Consider the following 15,028-nt stretch of genomic DNA (forward strand, 5'->3'; position numbering starts at 1 on the left):
TCATTCCCCTCACTTCAAAAGACAGCTCCCACTGAAACATAGAAAGTATTTCCATGGCATTTCTCCCCTAACGAGTGATGAGGATTCTCTCCGTATTTAGGGTTTCACACAGCAAAATCAGAGCCCAATTACAGCCATTCCGTGCTGAAATTTCCCGCGCATTTTCGAATCTACCACCACCAGAAAGGTCTCTTTGCATAAATCACTTCCCGTTGATTCTCTACTTCTCCCTCTCAAAAAACCCTAATTTTTTTGAATTCTCATATTTTTTGTAGGGCTTCTCCCTCTTTTGGTATCGCCTTCGACATCGATGGGGTAATTCTTAGAGGCCGCACACCTATTGGAGAGTCTCCCGCCGCATTGAAAAGGTTGTATAGCGATTGCGGTACGGTTTTTCTGACTTTTATTATAACCTTTTTTGAATTCACTTCTAGATTTCTATTTCATGTCTTGATTGGCGTTTGCTGCATTGTTTTGAGGTGGTTCTTGAAATTTAACTTTAGTTTTTTTGTTTTTGTTTTTTTTTTTAAATATTGATCCTGTGTTCCAAATTGGACTTTTTAGCTTTGTTCTCTTGCAAATGCTGCATTTTTAAGTAAGAGAACTGATACTGTGTAAAACTCTTCATCATGCCAACATATGAGGAAGCCTCACAACAAGCAATATTGATACTTGGGTATGAAAAGAAGAGAACAGATTGTAGCAGAAAAAAATACAGTGAGGCTCACATATTGGGTGATCTTAACCACTCATTTGCTGGTCCCTGACGTTGATGGGCCATGCCCCAAAAATCTTCTCTATGAGATCGATTCTAACCCTCCGATATGTGGAGGTTTCTATACCATGCCGTCCATTTTAAACCTCTACAAATCATAGGGTTAGGATCATCCTATTGAGAAGATTTTTGGGGCTCGGCGTATGTTGTATTGGGGCCCAACAAATGAGTGGTTTAGATCACCCAAATATGTTCGTGCCACTGTATTTTTTGCTACATTCGCATGTTCGCTAGTTCACTATGTAAAAACTCATATAAAAGAATGACTTGTTCATAAATCATAACATATCTTCATGGATATGTTTGAGTAATTTGAGTATCTCAGTGCCATTGGCACCATCCCAAGCCTTGAACCCATCCATGAAGGTAGGGAAGCTAAGGATGCCCTGTAACATATATGGTCTTTGCTCAACTTCTAATAGGTTGTATCTTAATGAAATGCCCAATGATTGTTATCAGTCCCATTGATCTCTCTTTTCAACTTTCGCTCTTTATGGATGTCTGTTCATGTGACATGATTCAAATAAACTAGATGGATTTAATTTTTCGATTTCGTATTTAAGTTTAACCTTTATCTGCATTGGAAGCGTAATCCGTACCTTTGACATTCTATAGTGTACTTATCTCTGTATGATTCCATAAAGCATGCATGCCTTATTCTTCCATTTTTTTGGATGATATTATTGCTTCTCATGTCTTGTTAAATGATGATATCAGTGTATCTTGAAATTCACCTACTTTTTGTCTTTTCATCCGCTCACCAAAATATTCCTTCTTGGCAGGCACTTTGAAGATTCCATTTCTGTTCTTAACTAACGGTGAGCCATGTGCATTATTCATTTTTGTTTTTGATTTGAATAGTCATTATTCATTTCTGTTCCATCAAGATTAACTTCATAAAGAAAATGACATTAATTCTTGATTGTTTCTCTAATATTCAAAGTACTTCTATGAAATCCTTTTGCATGTTCAGTGGACCTATATGTTTACGAATTTCTTTTACAAACTTTCAAAATTGAGTGATGCATTATGTTATCAATCCATGTGCCACAACGAGTTCTACTCTATTGTAAAACACTTCTGCTATAGATGTCGTAGCGCGATTCAAAAGATTCCATTGTTTTCATTAACAGGAAGCACTTTTATACATCATACTCAAGGCATGTTGAACATAAGACATGGAAAGTGGGCGAACTATCCCAGCCCTAGACTTCCTTCAAGATCTACGTTATTGAACTCTAAAACTAATCTCAGCCCTTAAACTCACTTATAACAAACTATCCTAGACCCTATTGGATCTAAAAATAGAAATAGAAAGAAAATCAAACTGGCCTTAAAATTTTCTCTCCTGGGTACTTCTAAGTTCCTTTAAATGCATTCAAATAGAATAATAATAATCATCATCTCCTAAAAGTTCTAGAAACCAAACCCACCCAAAATTTCTTCCCTAATGTGTTTAGGAAATTTAGAAAATAAATAGAGACAAATAGACAAATTATCCCTTCACAAGAATTTTCCACATGCAACTTACACAAAGAAAAATCTACAAATTCTGTATTGGGCCAAGTTAACAATGCTGTACAAGTAACACCAACATTAGCAAGAGCATCTTCATGACCGTTGCCTTCTCGATGGAGGTGAGACTATGAACAGTCGACGGTTCAAGTTTTCTTAGATACACCCTTTGTCTAAGAGCTCATCCACATGCCTCTTGATCATAGTTAACAACGCTGTTCCGCATTTTGCCCAACAGAGTCAATAAAAACTCCTTTGACTCTCTCGAATTATAACTGTGTCAACTGAGTACTCATCAGCATCAACCGAGTACTCGACCACGTCCTGCCGAGTCGACTAGGATTTTCTTCGGCTGCGTTCTGCGCCGCATCCGCGTTTTTAAACACTGCTCTTGATCTCTTGATGCTCCGTAGGGCTCATCCGGTAGTGTGCACGGTCATATATGCTTGGTCAGAAGAATTGCTACAGGCAGCAAAGTATATGGTGCGGAATTTCTCGCATTGTGGCAATTTGACTAGCAAATATCTTGGTAAAACATCACTAAACTCATCAACTAGGGATTGGCATATCTTAGGTACAGCAGTATGCTCTATCTCACCCTTGCTTATCAATACAAAGACAACTTTGATTCTTCCATGGCAGTTGTGAACCTGGCACAAAATTGGTACCCTCATTGGTTTTGTTATAGGTCCAAATTCTTTTGATGGTGCTAAGTATGACTTTCAAATTATTATAAATTAAGGAATATGTATGTTTTGTCTCATGATGATCAAATTATCATGGTCTACCAAATAGAAACTCACAGACAACTATGATAACCACATCGCACCATGCTTGGTCTTTATAATTATTACTCCATCAACTTGGCACGAGTCACTTCTTCTCACTGGAGCATCCCAAGGCCTACGTTGGATATGCGCAAGCCATCTTAAGCTGTATCTCTCACCTGCTCCTCAATTGGTGCCAACTCCACCTCAATTGTGCGGCCGCACATCCATCTAAGCATTCGCATCTCCGCCACACTCATCTTATGCACATGCTGCTTCTTGGTGGTCCAACATTCTGAGCCGTACAGCATGGCTGGCCTCAGAGCTGTCTTATAAAACTTTCCCTTCAACTTGGTAGGTATTTTACAATCGCACAGAACTCCTGAAGCATGCTTCCACTTCAACCAACCTTGCTCTTATTCTGTGGTTAACATCCTCTTCAATTTCTCCTTCCTTATATAGGATTGAACCAAGATAGCGAAAGACATCCCTCTTAGGTACCTCTTGTCCAGTCATATTTACTATATCCTCACCCTGCCTCCTTACATTACTAAAGTTGCACTCCATATACTCTGTCTTAGTCTTGCTCAGTCTAAAACCTTTGGATTCCAAAGAAGTTCTCCATAACACAAACTTAGCATTAACTCCTGCTTTGGTTTCGTCAATTAATACTATGTCATCTGCAAATAACATACACCACGTCACCTCGTCTTGGATACCCTCCGTAAGTTCATCCATAACTAGGGTAAAAAGATAAGGGCTTAGAGCTCATCCTTGGTGCAGTTATATTGTAATTGGAAACTCACTAGACATGCCATCCGTAGTCTGACACTAGTTACTGCTCCATCATACATATCCGTAATCATATCAGCATATTGAGTAGGCACTTTTTTCCTTTCAAGGACCCAACACATAACACACCTGGGAACCCTATCATATGTTTTCTCCAAGTCAATGAAAACCATATGAAGGTCCTTTTTATTTTCTCTAAATCTCTCCATTAACCTCCCAATCAAGAAGATAGCTTCCATAGTCGATCTTCCAGGGATGAAGCCAAACTGATTCTCTTACACCTTAGTCTCTTTTCTTAGTCTATGCTCAATTACTCTCTCCCAAAGCTTCATGGTGTGACTCATTAGCTTAATTCCTTGCCTCCTCGGTAATTGGTTCAACTCTGGACATCCCCTTTATTCTTATAAACAGTTACTAATATACTCTTCCTCCACTCATCAGGCATCTTCTTAGTCTTCAAAATATTGTTAATTAATTTAGTTAACCAAACCAAACCCACATCACCCAAGCATCTCCAAGTCTCGATAGGAATACCGTCAGGCCCCATAGCCTTACCTAATTTCATCTTTTTCATAGCCCCGTACGCACCTTTTTTTTTTTTTTTTTCGGTTTATTTTGTTATAGTTTTCTTTCCTTTTGATTAATAAAATTAATTGTTTGGATACATCAACCAGTCTTCATGTTAGCGATATTGGATAACGGAAGGATTATTCATATATTTGACTGATGTTCAACACAGGCATTATTCTAACATTTTACATTTCATTCTTCTTCATCTTAGAATTAAGTGATTAACAGTGCAATATGTTCGCTGTAATAACTTGGAAGCATTGTGAGTTATTGCTTTTACTTGTATTATTCATCCTTAAGGATTCTAAATATTGATTGCTTTTTAAATTGATTTATGTCGTGGTTGAATTTCAGTCAAATCAGTGTTGTGCTTCATCTTTTATGATTTTATGGAGTTTATACAGATCTTATGGTTATTTTCACCTCAAGAGCTTTTACGTCTTATTTATGCATGTCCCCTACACAAAAGGGGCTGCTACTTCTATAGATTAATGTATCATTCTATATAAATAGGAGGTGGCATCCCAGAATCCAAAAGAGCCTATGAACTAAGTAAACTCTTGGGAGTTCACATTTTACCTCTGCAGGTACTGTGTTTCAGTGCATGCTTATTATATTCTCTTGTGCAGTGTATATGGCACGTACATAGATACATACATGTATGGCTGCATAGATATATGTGTAAACTCACATATGTACATATATACATGTTCATGCAACATGCATGCATATTTCAAGCCTTTAAAGCATACATTCATTAATAAATCGGATGCAGTGCATACATCATTGTATCATTTGCATTGATTAATAAATGAATCCATAGTCTTGATTCTTGAATATCTTGGTTAATATATGGTATTCTATTCTTTTTTCTTTTCTGGAAGATGCCTGAACTTTATTAAAACAAGAGGAAGGGAACAAGATAAGGGGCAAGAAGGGAAACTAAAGGAAAACAAAATGCAACACGTTCACTGGAATAGTGGTAGATTAGTGCCGCAACTAGTTCTCTATCCAATTCATCTTAGCCAAGCTATCCTTGGTTTCGTTAGCGCTGCGTGGGATATGAAGGACAAGGGAAGAAATTCACGCAAGTCTTTAATCTGCTCACTAAAGTTTGCCAACCTCCACGACCGAAGGCACCTTTTAGGAGTCCAAGCCATGACTATTTTTTCAAGTTTCCTTCCACCCAAAGAAACACAATAAGATCTTCCTAGAACACCCTAAGCCCTCTCCAAGAAGCGGCCAGTATATGATTTTATTGTCGTCTTATTATGCTTATCTTCATTTTCTCTTGTAGAAAATAAGTCCCATATCTAGTTTCTCTTATAAAGAGAAAGTAACCCATCAGTTTCCGGTGGAAAGATTAAGAGTACACCAAATATTTCTTTGACTAATTAAGGCTAGTTGTCAAATGCATGTATGCTTCTTAATAGCAAGTTTGCCTTTTCTGGATTATTTTATTCTTTTTAGCTTCTTTCACCCGCACCAATGCTATTTGGTATTCTTATTATTTATTTATATTGGGTTACTTAGGTTTAGTCAACACATGGTCCTTTGTCAAATCAGTCAACTTGTAATTAACCAATGCAAACCCCTTTTGGGTTTAGTTGAGGGTTATGTTGGATGGAGATAATCTTTTCAATGATCAGGTGGTCACGAGATTCAGATTAGATACTAATGCCTCTAATAATTTAACAACATTCTAGTTGAAATGAGAAAGATTAAACATCTATTGAGCTCAAAATCCATGCGACGTCTTTGATATTGTTAGTGTTCCACCTGTATCTAAACATCCATTCAGTATTGTCGCTGACTGAGCGGTATTCTTGAAACTAAACTTTTGATTTTTGTAATCTGCATAATCCGAAGTGCAAATGGAATTGCAGAACTTCTTTGGTGGTGGTTTTTTTTTTTTTTTTTTTTTTTTTTTTTTTTTTTTTTTTTATGGTTGGGGTTTGCGGGCGTGGGGTGTGTGTGGGTGCGTGGGTGGGGGTGGGGGGGAGGAATCTCTGCTCCATGTGTAATTTCTCTGCTGTTTTTTTTTTCCAGCAATGAAATTTTATTAATGAGTGGAGAACCCCATTACTGAGGTAGTCTGATAAAAATAGAAGGAAAATTTTCTGCTGTTTACCTTTTTTTTAATGACATTGTTCTGCCATTTATTGTTTTCTGCTTTGTTTTTAACAAAATCTGATTACATTTCCAAAAAGAATATTCCAGACAGCCATATTCTTGAAACTAAAATTCGTAAGTGAATAATGTGTACCATTCATCTAGACAACAATAAGGGGTCCATGATCCAAGATCAATCCCACTAATGAGAAAGGTGGCGTCGCCATTGACATAAAAATTGTAGTTTTACTGCATTGACAAAAGATTGAGAGTTAGCTCTCTTTGTAGAGCCTTTATCATAGAGATTCTTTTTTTGAGGTGCAATCTCGGTCTCCTTTGTAGTTGTGTCTTTTGTCTTTCTTTCCTTAATAAATTTTTGTTGTAGTTTCACAAAAGGAAAAAGGGCAAGATGATTCATCTTTCTTTGATCCAGGGATCTTGACAAAATGTAGTGACTTTCTGTCCTCCTTTGGGAAAGATTTATATTCTCTCGACACGAAGCTCAGTTTGAGCTGGGAAACCCCCATTTAGTAGGAGAGAACTCTCTAGCAAGCTCCATATACCAGAACTTATCTATTGGTGAAGTCCTGCCGTTTCTACCACATTGAGACACTCCTCTTGTTCTAGCCGAAACACGTTGTTTTGAACAGACCTAATGGTTTTTAACCAATCAGGCAAATTGGGTAGAGAATCCTGTCATTTTTCTCCCTGTTCTCTTCTAGATCCATGACCAGGGGCTAGAAATGATCTCTCTGTTCCTTTTTTTTTCTCTTTGAACACTTAATTCATCAACTGAAAAAGTTATAAATTATGCTAGGGGCAAGGATTGCCATGTACATTTCTCATGCCTTGGAACACCTTCTATTGCTAGTTTATCACACTCTCATTTGCTTTACTGAGGTAAAAAGATATCAAGATTACTCGCACAGTCCTTAACGTTACCAATAATATTGGCTAATCACAAGTTAGCATCCACTTTATTGATCAACTTGACCTTAAATTCAACGTATGGACCTGAGTAATTTTTGTCTTGGACTGCAGTTAACTATCTTGACCTTAAATTCAATGGCTATATCTGCTCATATAAGTGAAAATGCACCCAAACCCGAGATCAATTGAATTTGATTGGAATTTCATACAGTCAAATATTGGATATTAGGTCTCCTTCTAGTTTTGCATCATTTAGTATCGGAGCTATGAGAACTAGTTTCTTCCCTATGTGCTCTGCATCAGGTTTGCAGAAAGGTGAAAACTAGGTTATTCTTCATAGGGTAGATGGGTAATTGAACACAAAAGGCTCAAAAGTTTCGATGAAAGATCTAAATCATCTCAAATCTGAGCGAGTGTGATGATGAGTGCTTTTTTTAGTTTCCAAATGGATGGGGGCATGTTGGAATGACTGTGTTCAAATGCAGCGTCACATTTATGCATATTACTAGTAAGATGTACTGTTACACTGCACCTGCTTGATTGATACTAATTTAGTGAATGCAGGAGTGAATAATCACAATGATATTAAATTAAATGCAGCAGAAACTTCATGATTAACTTGATGAAGTTAGCAGCTCTGTAATAAGAGAGGAAAATAGATGAACTTGGGGATGCATGGACAGAAATTGAAGATATAAAACAAATATTGAATGTGTGTGTTGATTTTGGGGCTGACGTGAGTACAGTACGTGCCCAGATATTGGGTTGCACCAAATCAAGGACCAAGACATTTCTCCACTTCTCATTAAATTGGTCTCTGATAATAAACCTTTTATTTTCTGAAAATTTGTTGTAAATGTATTATGGATGACCTTTCCTTGTTTTTATCCTTCAAGTGGCTGTTGTCAGAGTACTTAACACATCCGTGGAAAAGCCCTTTCCATTGACTGTGATTGTAATGCAGGTTGTACAGGGACATTCACCTTTCAAAGAGCTTGTGAATAGGTATACACATCTTAGTTTTTTCCACTGGACTATATTTACTTTCTGAATGGCTTAGGAGCATCACTTTTCTCTATCCATTGATTCATTATCTTATTTCGTATATGGATGTTTTCCTTTTGCAGGTTTGAAAATGAACTTATCATCGCTGTTGGAAAAGGGGAACCTGATGTGGTTATGTCTGAGTACGGCTTTAAGTAAGGGCTTATCCTATAGTCTCGGTTTGAGTATTCCCGATTTTCAGTAACTAGATTTTTCCATGGCGAACTTTTTCCCTGATTTATAAAAATTAGTTTCTGCCCCAACTATTGAATAACTTTTACATTTGATATGTGTTGGTCTGACTTATCTAGCTTGTGATTTTGATTTTGATTGCAGAAAAATTCTTTCCATAGATGAATATGCATCCTACTTCAATGACATCGATCCCTTATCTCCGTATAAGACTTGGGTGACCAAGCAAACATTTGATAGGAAGAGCACCTCCAAGGAGATGCATCCAAGATACAATGTTTCTTCAGACAAAGTTCATGCAGCATTTGTTGTTAGTGATCCTGTTGACTGGGGCAGGGATATTCAGGTTTTCCTTTTAACCTTTTCATCTGGTTGTCAAACCTTAGCTACAATTCCTCAGCACGTATTCCAAAACTTCATTTTTGTTTGCAGAAAGTAAATTATCATATAACTGCATTGATACTCAATATGGCATTTGATAGACCATAATTGAAGTCTCAAATTCCTGGATTTACAGATATCTTAAGGGACCATTTGGATACGCGGATTTTAGAATCCTGGATTTCCTCAAAATCCTGGATGGGAGACAAGAGAAGAAAGAGACCGTCCGTTTCGCTTCTCTTTAGAATCTTGAGTTTTCAAGTAAGAAATCCAAGTTTTAGAAATCTCCCCCATCCTGAGATTTCTAAAACCTGGAAACCTGGGATGATCTCCTACTCTCTTGCTGACGGAAAGAAGGGTGAGAAATCAGAAACCGACGGCTGGTCTCCTTCTCTCTTCTTCCATCGACGATTTTGAGGAAATCCAAGATTCTAAAATCCTCCAAACGGCCCCTAATGGGTTTAGATACCATTGACTATGCAGTGGAAGGATTAAATGACAGTCACCATGTGGTTTAATGCTATGCATACTAATAAAAATTGACTGCTACATGTATAAATAGATTATATTCGGATAGAGGAAAAGAACAGGAGATGATGGGATGGCGCCTCACTGAAACATCGGAAAAAATACTCAAAATGGTTTCACCCAAAAGCTATTACAGGGTAGCCCATCACCATGTCAATATTCAAGAGTATCCCTACTGGGCCTACTCACACCATCCCTAGCTAAACCGCAATCCAATTCATTGCGCTCCACAAAATATGAGTGAAGGATAGGGATAGTCGTTACTAGGGTTCTTAATAATATGTGACAACTGCTGGGAGCCCAAGCGACTGTCTTCGCCAAGTCACCTTCCACACATAACCAAGATTTTCCTTGAAAATCTGGAATCAACTACGGAAAGTACGGCCGCAAAAATGCTTTGATCACCGCTCCAAAGCTGCAACCAACATATTTACTTGTTCGGAGTAGAATTTCAGGAAAATAATCGTATTAACGAATTGAATTGCCCCTATAGTTCTTTTTGGCTTTGCTTTATGCAGGTTTTCTCATAAGCATTTTAGTCATACGCCTCAAGGCGAGACATTTTGGTGCAAACCGGGAGGGTTCGCGAAATACACCAGGATTTTAGGAGCTTATGGGAATCAAGCTTCAGAATTCATATAACCATAGCATGTCCCAGAAAGCAAATAAACAAACAGAAATGACTAATTTCAGCAAAGAAACCAATTTATGCTATCCTTAAAGATAGAACATCAATGTGAAAAGGCTATAAAAAGCAATATTGCATATAATGATTTAAATAACACAAAAAAGAGAAGGACATGTGGTTCAAATAATTGAATTAAATAACTGATTTATTGCTGTCCACATAATAAAATAGATATCTAGGGCCCAAATCTACTAAACAAAAAAAAAATCCTAAGATGATATAAGGTAAAAGTCTACTAAACTAGGGTAAAAATCCTAAGATGATATAAGGTAAAAAAGTACAAGGTTCCTACGGGCTACGGATGCTAAAAGGCTAAAAAAGGGCTGAAAATAATGGAAAAATCTCACTGGGAAAATGCAGCAGCCTTTCCACCTCAAATCCGTGCTAAAAAGAGGCCCAAGAGAGTGGGGGAGAGACCCATGGGCGTGCTTTGAAACTCCGGGCAGCAGTCTCGTCCTCCAAAACAATGAATCTGAAGGGGAAAAGGGAAGTGGAGAAGAGAAAATTGAGAGAGAAGTGAAGAGAGGAGATTATTGAGAGTTCGAGGGAATGAGAGAAGGAGCCGAAAGAAGCAAAGAGGGAGTCCGAAGAGAAAGATGGATCAAGAAAGGGGAGGTGAGAGAAAGAAGAGAAATATGAGGGGGAAGACGAGATAATGAAAGGGAAATCTGGGACAATAGAGAAGGGCGTGAGAAGAACAGAGAGATAATGAAAGGGATATTTGTGATGATGGAGGAGGGTGTGGAAAGAATAGAGTGATAATAAAAGGGATACCTGGGAAGATGGAGACGGGCGTGATGAGAGAGAGAGAGAGAGAGAGAGAGAGAGAGAGAGAGAGAGAGAGAGAGATGAGGGGGCGTGAGGGAGAGAAAGAGAAGAGAGAAGAGAGAGTAAGATCAGAGAGAAGAACGAGAGTGATAGAGAGAGCAGAGATGAGAGAATAGAAGGGGGAAAGGGAGAGAGATAGGAGAAGAAAGCTAGGGAGTGGAGAGACCTACCTTGTATGCGGGGCGGGGGGGGGGGGGGGGGGGGGAGAGAGAAGGACGTCCATGGCGTCAGGGAGAGAGAGGGAGGCTGTGGCTCCTTTTTGGTTTTGTATTTTCTCAAATCATCAAATCTAGAGCACTTCTCCCCCTTGTGTTCTCTTTATACTTCTTCTTGATGGGCCCCTTGCTAGCTTACTTGAATGAAGTTGAAAAGACTCCCATGCCCTAAACACAAGTAAATATTAGTAGCACAAGGGCATAAGAGGAAAAGCTAACTAAACTGTTAAAGTATAAAAGATAAATAACGCCTTTCTCCAACAGCTTAAGCTTTTGGAGAAGTTGGTAAGTTAACATGGTATCAGAGCCAAAGGTCTCGAGTTCAAACCTCCCGGATAGCAAAAATCCACATGCGATGGTCGGCCCAAAGTGGGACCACATGTGCCACGTGTTTGCCAAGTAGGCCACACGTGCGGGGGAGTGTTAAAGTATAAAAGATAAATAACGCCTTTCTCCAACAGCTTAAGCTTTTGGAGAAGATGGTAAGTTAGCATAAACAAATAGGAAAAGGGAAAAAATAGTGTGCAAGGGTGGGCCCTAGATGATGTGGACATCCCCTACACCTAGGTCCAGCAAATAGAACTAAATAAGTCCAATAGTCCTCAATAATAATATTAAAAGCAATGTGATATGCGATGAAAGTAGAGATCCAACGGTCGGATCACATCACATTTGCAAATCCCCATTCTATATGACTTTAGAGGAAGACTTTCTCCTCATAGCCATTTACAAATGACCATAACATCTGAGTTTGTACCTCGTAACAAAATAGTTTCTACTGTTTTTATTATCTCCAATGGACCATGAATACTCACACCAGGCTGACCTGTATGTAAATGTGTAAATTCAGTACGCTTATTTTTGTTCAAGAAATTATCTTTGGGAACTATTTACTTTCTTTGGATCTCATTATTTGTATTATGTATTAGTTTCAAAGCTTTGGAAGCTGTTGAGCAGTTCCTTTAGAACAAGATGCCTTGATCTCTTTCACATGAACGATTAATTGCTCCTACAATTATTTATGCCAATTGAAACATTAATTGAGGGTTTTTCTTCACCATTGATTTTAACTTTATCAAAATTGTCAGTTCTGATTTCAGAGCAGTTGGGTTGCTCTTGGTCTTTAGTAATATAGAACTTATGTATAATTTTGTATCAGCTGAACTGATCCACCATTAGATTTCTTTCTTTTTTATTTAATTAGGATTAAGCTTAAAAAGATTGGATAAACACATTGTAAAGTAACAGGGATAATGATAATGACTACTACTTTGGTTCTGTTTGAGATGATTTAATTACCCTTTTATACGCAACTGTGAATATGCATCCCTATTATCATATTGAACTTCTTACCCTGCATGGTGCTGTTGGGTTGTGAGGCATCTGATTTTTCTAACATTTAAAGTGGATTGGACTTTAGATTAATCACCTTCTGGCATATGTCGCACTACTTATTTTCATGGAAAAATATTTGAAATAATCAATGGACGGTTTAGGTTCTTTGCGACGTATTAAGATCTGGTGGTATCCCTGCCAAGGAGAATGGACATCAACCTCCTTTGTATTTTGCAGCTGATGATCTCGAATACCAGGTCGGCGAAGATGCTACTTCCATTTTTAATGACACTTTTGCGTCTTTGCAAAACTGTGGACACTAGAAATGTCGTGTTTGTGTACAGCATCATCTCTTCTTTGCTGCTGGTTTTTGTAAGGTTAATATGTGCTGAACAAGCATGCATTGCATGCATATTTCAATCCAGGCCGCATTTCCTTCTGAACGTCTTGGTATGGGCGCTTTCAGGATTGCTCTAGAATCTGTCTTCAACAGGTAAGTGGTGAAAATGCATTTGAAATGCCCTTCAAGATGGGACATGAACTAGGGGTGCAACTTGGGTCGGGCTCAACCAGAACCCGGCGGTTTTAACCCATTTTGGCTCGGGTTGGATTGGAAAAAGCCAACCCGATTTAATTTCGGGTTGGGTTAGGGTTGAGGCCTTGGCAACCTGACCTGACCGAACCCGACATCCATCCTCTAATTTTATCATGATTTTCTTTGGGTTATTTTTTTCTTGTATTTTTCTGTTTTGCCCTAGGTGAACCCGAACCCAACTCGACCCGATTTCAGCTAAGATGGATTGGGTTAGGGTTGAGAGATTTAGAGGCGGGTTGGGTTAGGGTTGACCATCCTCGACCGGAGGCTCAGGTTGGGCCGGGTTACGATCGAGGGAATGCTAACTTGGGTTGGGCTAGGGTTGGCCTCAACCCGACTCGAGTTGCACCCCTAGCATGAACAGCATTCCATGTGAATTTTCATTTTCTTGTTTGAGAAGAACTAGAATTGTGCCCCGTCCTCACTCGTTTGGACTAAAATATGCAGAATTCACTATAATCCTCTGAAGTATACAACTTTTGGAAAACCAAATCCATTTGTGTTCAACAATGCAGAAGCTATACTGAAACAACTAAAGTCAGCCAGTTATGTTGATGACGGTACTATGAAGAATGGCCTCCCTGAAAATCATTCATTCAAAACCATTTATATGGTTGGAGATAACCCAGCAGTTGATATCAAAGGTGCCCAGCAGGTTTGTCTCTGAAGAGCTCTTGTTTTCAACCTATTTCTTGCATATTGAACCTTTGATACCATTATCCATAAATCTATCATTTTTTTTTTCCATCTTCAACTAATATGAAGAAATGAAGCTCCCAGTGTTTTCTCTCAGGCAGGACATCCCTGGTTTTCTATTTTAACGAGGACAGGAGTTTTCAGGGGAAGAGAAAATCATGCACAATTTCCAGCAGATCTGGTACGTCAAATAATGCATTCCAGTATATCTTTAAAAGTCAAGGTTTTTCCCATTCCACCAAAATATATGCTAACTATCATTCCAATTCTAGAGACATCCCCATTTTTTTATTTTTTTTTGTCTAAAATATGTCCTCACATTTTCCTTCTGATGTCCATCTACTGTTTTACCCCTCCAAAAACTTCATGTTTCCTTGAAGGAAATGATATCTGCACTCCCTTGTTCTAGTAAAGACTCACTCTCTTCATTTACCACTTCTCTAAATAGCTGTTGAATGCCGTTTTCTAGGGAAATTGTAATCCTAATTGACCAGGATTTTTTTCCTAGATCCAAATGGCCATCTCCTTTTCTTAACTTTGCTTGATTCTCTTCTTGTTTACAGGTAGTTGACACTGTGGATGAGGCAGTGGATTATATTTTGAGAAAGGAGTGTGTGTAAAGCCTATAACATTCTTTTTTTATTTGTTATTTATGGCTCACTCTTTCTGTGTTGAATAAGGGAAGAACATACCATGGAATGAAAAGGTGATTTGTACAGAAAATTGGAGAAACAACATGCCAGGAAATCCAATAAAATCTTGTTGATGGATCCAACTCTTTGCAACTTCTTGGAACTGGAAAAACTAAAACTTTTGGACTCAAAATCAATTCTCAAAATCCTAAACGAACAAGGCCGAGAGAGACTGGTGGTGTCTGCTAGTCTTTTTCCCAACAGCCATTTCCTCGGCACTAGGGGGTGGCAACGGTTTCGGTTTGGTTTGACCCCCAAACCGAACTGAAATTTGAATTGGTTTGGTTCTACTGAACCGAAACCGAACCGAAATTTGAATCGGTTTGGTTAAACCAAACCAAAACCGAATTTTTAGTTCGGTTTTGGTTTGGCT

At 38.4% G+C, this 15,028-nt stretch overlaps 1 protein-coding gene across 1 annotated transcript; it reads left to right on the plus strand.

Moving 5' to 3' along the window:
• The first annotated feature begins 28 nt into the window (after positions 1–28).
• On the plus strand, positions 29–14,733 carry LOC143880466 (mitochondrial hydrolase YKR070W-like). Its single transcript, XM_077383502.1, has 12 exons — positions 29–187; positions 276–385; positions 1,558–1,593; positions 4,933–5,006; positions 8,426–8,466; positions 8,589–8,660; positions 8,842–9,043; positions 12,834–12,929; positions 13,098–13,165; positions 13,715–13,922; positions 14,061–14,144; positions 14,527–14,733. Exons 1-12 carry the CDS (start codon positions 78–80, stop codon positions 14,581–14,583), a joined length of 1,158 nt encoding a protein of 385 aa, XP_077239617.1. The 5' UTR covers positions 29–77; the 3' UTR covers positions 14,584–14,733.
• Positions 14,734–15,028: the final 295 nt, after the last annotated feature.

This window comes from Tasmannia lanceolata, unplaced genomic scaffold (genome assembly GCF_043159265.1).
Source record: "Tasmannia lanceolata isolate RefF3 unplaced genomic scaffold, GAP_Taslan_0.1 ptg000006l, whole genome shotgun sequence".
In the NCBI taxonomy this organism is placed as follows: domain Eukaryota; kingdom Viridiplantae; phylum Streptophyta; class Magnoliopsida; order Canellales; family Winteraceae; genus Tasmannia; species Tasmannia lanceolata.

What these genes read in the sequence shown, in the direction of transcription:
- LOC143880466 (XM_077383502.1), top strand. Translation starts at nt 78, where the DNA reads ATGAGGATTCTCTCCGTATTTAGGGTTTCACACAGCAAAATCAGAGCC. An exon ending in TTCACATTTTACCTCTGCAG is followed by an intron (nt 5,007 to 8,425) that starts GTACTGTGTTTC and finishes ATTGTAATGCAG; the next exon opens with GTTGTACAGGGACATTCACC. An exon ending in ACTGGGGCAGGGATATTCAG is followed by an intron (nt 9,044 to 12,833) that starts GTTTTCCTTTTA and finishes TGGACGGTTTAG; the next exon opens with GTTCTTTGCGACGTATTAAG.